The sequence below is a fragment of the Garra rufa genome, chromosome 7 (assembly GCF_049309525.1).
Source record: "Garra rufa chromosome 7, GarRuf1.0, whole genome shotgun sequence".
Classification (NCBI taxonomy): domain Eukaryota; kingdom Metazoa; phylum Chordata; class Actinopteri; order Cypriniformes; family Cyprinidae; genus Garra; species Garra rufa.
In genome coordinates, this window is record NC_133367.1 from 24,873,823 (window position 1) to 24,878,962 (window position 5,140).

At 29.4% G+C, this 5,140-nt stretch overlaps 1 protein-coding gene across 1 annotated transcript in view; it reads right to left on the bottom strand.

The window, feature by feature from the left end:
• The window catches only part of LOC141338056 (epidermal growth factor receptor substrate 15-like 1), a 16,465-nt gene extending 15,656 nt beyond the window's left edge, over positions 1-809 (bottom strand). Inside the window, exon 1 of the mRNA XM_073843624.1 lies at positions 752-809. Coding sequence (XP_073699725.1) covers positions 752-809 — 58 coding nt within the window. The remainder of the gene's footprint in view (positions 1-751) is intronic.
• Positions 810-5,140: the final 4,331 nt, after the last annotated feature.

Genomic DNA, 5,140 nt, shown 5'->3' on the forward strand with positions numbered 1-5,140 from the left:
CCAGCAAAGGGCCAGCATAAACCAGCAAAGGGCCAACAAGAACCAGCAAAGGGCCAGCAAGAACCAGCATAAACCAGCAAAGGGCCAACAAGAACCAGCATAAACCAGCAAAGGGCCAACAAGAACCAGCAAAGGGCCAGCAAGAACCAGCAAAGGGCCAGCAAGAACCAGCAAAGGACCAGCAAGAACCAGCATAAACCAGCAAAGGTCCAACAAGAACCAGCAAAGGGCCAGCATAAACCAGCAAAGGGCCAACAAGAACCAGCAAAGGGCCAGCATAAACCAGCAAAGGGCCAACAAGAACCAGCAAAGGGCCAGCAAGAACCAGCAAAGGGCCAACAAGAACCAGCAAAGGACCAGCAAGAACCAGCATAAACCAGCAAAGGTCCAACAAGAACCAGCAAAGGGCCAGCATAAACCAGCAAAGGGCCAACAAGAACCAGCAAAGGGCCAGCAAGAACCAGCATAAACCAGCAAAGGGCCAACAAAAACCAGCTGAAACCAGCATCCCAGCACCAAAACATACCTAGCCAGCCATATGCTGGTTTTTTCAACAGGGTAGCTCAATTTATGTTTTTCTACTAGCAATGCCAAGGTCATGGGTTCAATTCCCATACTCGACATGACTTACTTCATGTTATTGAAGCTATAATTACCGTCTTAAACATAGTGAAAGTCTTCATGGTCAGTTTATGGGAAGGTTGCATATGGAATTTTTAGAAGCATGTAGTTACTCCAGTGTAAAGTTTACTTTTGGATATTCCCGGGATGTGAACCCCCGTCCACCTGGTATATGGCACTAGCCGCATGATTATACGATAAGACAGGGCCTGGCTTTTGTGTTGTGCTTGTGGTGCTGGATTTTACCAGAGGAACCAAGTGTAGGAAACCGGATTGGAAAATAAGAGGCAGTCCTTTAACAAGACGGTCATTACAGCTGTGAGTAATGCTTTAGTCATCTACTTGCATCCTGGAACATGTATCCTTTAATGTGCAACACTCAAGAATTCAGTCTCGTAGGGTTTTAATGGAAACACTGTTGCGTTTTAGTGTACAAATGGACTTGAAGATGGAGATGCAGGCTTGTTTTGGCCTTCAGTGTAATATTGGATTAGGGTAAGAGGAGAGCTATAGCTAGCTGTAAGAAGCACGTCTGTGACTAAAGGAAAAGCTTTAGCGTCTCGGCAGGGAGGCTTAGGTCATTATCTGAGCAGTCAATCTGGAGGAGGAAATTAGACAATTGGTTGAGAACTGGGTGTTTGTGAGATTTAAAATAATGAGATTTCGGCTCTGTTGGCTTCCAGTGGTTGAGAGGCTGTTGATTAGAATAGCAGAAGTCATACAGCTCGTTTTTATAATTTGTGTAAGCGTATATAATATTTCAAATGCCATTCATAGTTTTAATATTTAAAAAAAAAATATAGAAAATAGAAAACAAATAGTACAAATATTTTTAAATTGTGCTGTTTTTGCTGTACTTTGGATAAAATTATTGCAGGTTTGGTGAGCAGAAGAGACTTCTTTAAAAAACATTAAAAGTTTTCAAAACTTATGACTAGTAGTGTGTGTATATAAATATTTATCAATAACATATTATAATTATATAAAAATAATTTATATGAAGTATAAAATTATTAATTTTTGACAATTAATGTATAAATGTATACACACACACACACACACACACACACATATATATATATATATATATATATATATATATATATATATATATATATATATACACCTTATTTTTACACATATATTATACAATATATTTTAAAATTACATTTATATAATACAGTATTAGTTACTCCAGAGCATTGGCTCTGGGTCATCCTAGATTAGAAATGAGCTCAGATGACAGCAATAAATATTACTCAATGTTGGTTATGTCCTCATGTGACTCGCAGGTTTTGAGATTATGTGATTTTAGAGACTAACCCTGGTTCAAACTGCGGCGTTGACGTAGGTCAGCATCCCGTCCAGTTACGTTTCCTCAACTTCCTTCCAGCAGCTCAGGCCTGATAAACTCTCCGTGAGTCAGCCCGCTGCTGAGATATGGGCTGTTGTGTTTATACTCCTCCTGAAGTGTAGCCGAATATCGGCTGGAGCCATGCGAGGGGTAGTTGTGGCAGATATGTGTAAGAAATGAGTCACTGGAAAGGGAAAGAGTGAGAAGAGATGGTGACAATAGCATGGGACCTCTTGAGAGTCACTGTGAGCCAGTGTATATATTATGTGTTATGGCAGGTTTTGTCATTCTCACCAGGATGAAATTTCTGCAAAGTTGGAAGAGTGTTTTCACATCAAGTTTAGATGGACTAAATAGCATCTATTACTATTTCTAATAAAATCACTATTAAACTATGTTATCGTTGCTTTGTCCGACAAGCAAAATTGACAACATTTTGTATGAAATTCAAACAATAAATAGCGTTTTGTGGTTCTTTAATGTGTTGTGACAGATCACACTCAGTTGTGAAGTGATTGTCTTATCCATTATCCTAGTTATAGCACGATGAAATATGACGAAAAGATGTCAATACACAACATTTGTCAAGTTAAAGTCCACTGACGTTAATCGGACAAAAATAGATTCGGCATTATGATTGGTCAGCTCGCCTGTCAATCAAGCTCACAGAATCCAATTTTTGCCCGGCAGACAATAAAGTAGATGAAAAAAATTCCATAGACTTACATAAAAGAGACCTGAGCCATGTATTTATTTTAGACGGAATGCTGATCAACCATAATATTTATTTATTTATTTTAGAATTAAAGTGAAACTGAATAACTTTGGTTCTGACTAGACTTTGATGGACATTTATTTTTAATAGTTATGGGTAGTAGTCATAATAGCATACAAAAAAAATTGACAACATTAACATGATATTCAAGTTCAATACTTGAATTGCAGATTTTGTACAGGAATTTATTTAATTTATTTATTAATGATTAAGTATTTTTCCATAGAATTCATTCATTCATAATGGATAATAATAGAAATGAAAAAAAAAACCTATATAATAAATAATAAAACAACAAAATAAATCAGATAAAATAAAAAAGCTAAAATAAAATACATAAAATAATAAAATGAAATTTGAGAAGAATAACATTATATTTAAGTTAAATACCCTGTATGCAGATTTTGGAATTAATTTAATTTATTTATTAATGTTGATTAAGGTTTTCAATAGCTTTTTTTTGTAAAAAACAAACCAAAACAAAAAAAACATTCAAATAAAAAATTTAAAATTGAAATAAGCTATGATAGATAGATAAATATATAAAGAAAGAAAAAAAAATAGTAGACATGAAAAAAGAAAAACTATAGAATAAATAATAAAACAATAAAATAGATAAATAAATAAAATAAACAAGCTAAAATAATATAACATTAAATAATAATTTATTTATTAACATTTACTAGAGTTTTCAGTTGCTGTTTTATTTATTTTTTATTGTTATTTAATTTATTCATTGTTTCAAAATAAAAAACAGATACAATAAAATAAATAAACAATTTAAATAAGCTAAGATAGATAGATAGTAAATAAATAAATAATAGAAATGAAAAGAAAGAAAAGCTAAATAATAAAACAACAAAATAGATTGGATAAAATAACAAGCTAAAATAAAACAAAATAAGATAACATTAAATTAGTTAAAAATATTTATTAACATTTATTTATGTTTTCAATTGCTTTTTTAGATTGTCAATTAATTCATTAATTCAAAATAAAAAACAGATACAATAAAATAACTAAACAAGATAGATTAAGATTAAGATAGATAGTAAATAATAGAAATGAAAAGAAAAACTGAAGAATAAATAATAAAACATCAAAATAGATGAGATAAAATAAAAAAGCTACAATAAAACAAAATAAGATCACATTAAATAAGTAAAAAATATTTATAGAATTTATTTAATTATTTATTTATTTATAGAATTTAATTTATTTATTAAAGTTTTTTTAGTATTTTTAATTTTTTTGATTGTTAATTAATTAATTTGTTCATTCAAAATTAAAAATGGATACAATTAAAATAAGCTAAGATAGATGGATAGATAGTAAATAAATACATAAAAAATGAAAAGAAAAGAAAGAAAACCTATAGAATAAATAATAAAAAAACAAAATAGAAGAGATCAAATAAAAAAGGCTAAAATAAAACAAAATAAGATAAAATTAAGTTAAAATAAACAAAATAATAACAAAAATAACAAAAATAAGCAAACAAATATATACTAAAATAAAATGAAAATAATACAATAAAATAAAACAAAAACCCTAAAATAAATTAAATAAGCTTACATTAATAAGGTAATATAAAGAAAAAAATTAATTAATATGAAATAAGATATATAATTAAATACAAAATAAGATAAAAGCAAGTAAATAAAATAAATAAATAAAATAAATAAATAAATAAAATAAAATAAGCATAAATAAATATATACTAAAATAAAATGAAAAGAATACAATAAAATAAAAACACTAAAATAAATAAAAAAGGTTAGATAAATAAGATCATATAAAATTGAATTAATAAAATAAGATAAAATATATAATTATACAGTATTTATTTATTTGTTTATTTTTTAAAGTTCTTTTAAAAGTTTGTAAAATAACTGTTTTGGAATATTTTGTGTTTGTTTTGTGAACTGAAAAATAAACATAAAATTAGCCATATTTACTTTTCGATTTGGCCTAATGTAAACAATATTTCAGTAAAAATACCTAAATCACTTGCTCTGCTTATGAATTATTTTTTGCAGTAATGTTGAATAATTGTAATAGCATACAAAAAATACAAATGATTTGATAAGAATTTACAATAATAAATGATATTCAAATTCAATTCGACACAATTTATCCACCTTATTCTTCAACGCGAAAGTAAGCCTATGTGCGAGACTTCCGGTTTATTAGACGCTATAGGGAAATACCAAGAAGAAAAACAATGCAGTAAACGGTAAAACTGTTTACAAACCAGTGTGTTCATAATTCAGATAATACATAAAAATATTATGGCAAGACACACCAATTGTAATATCACACAGCAAAACGAGCTGTTTTGTAGTTAAAAATGCTGGAGGCCACACCCATATAATTTACAAATGGTAGCG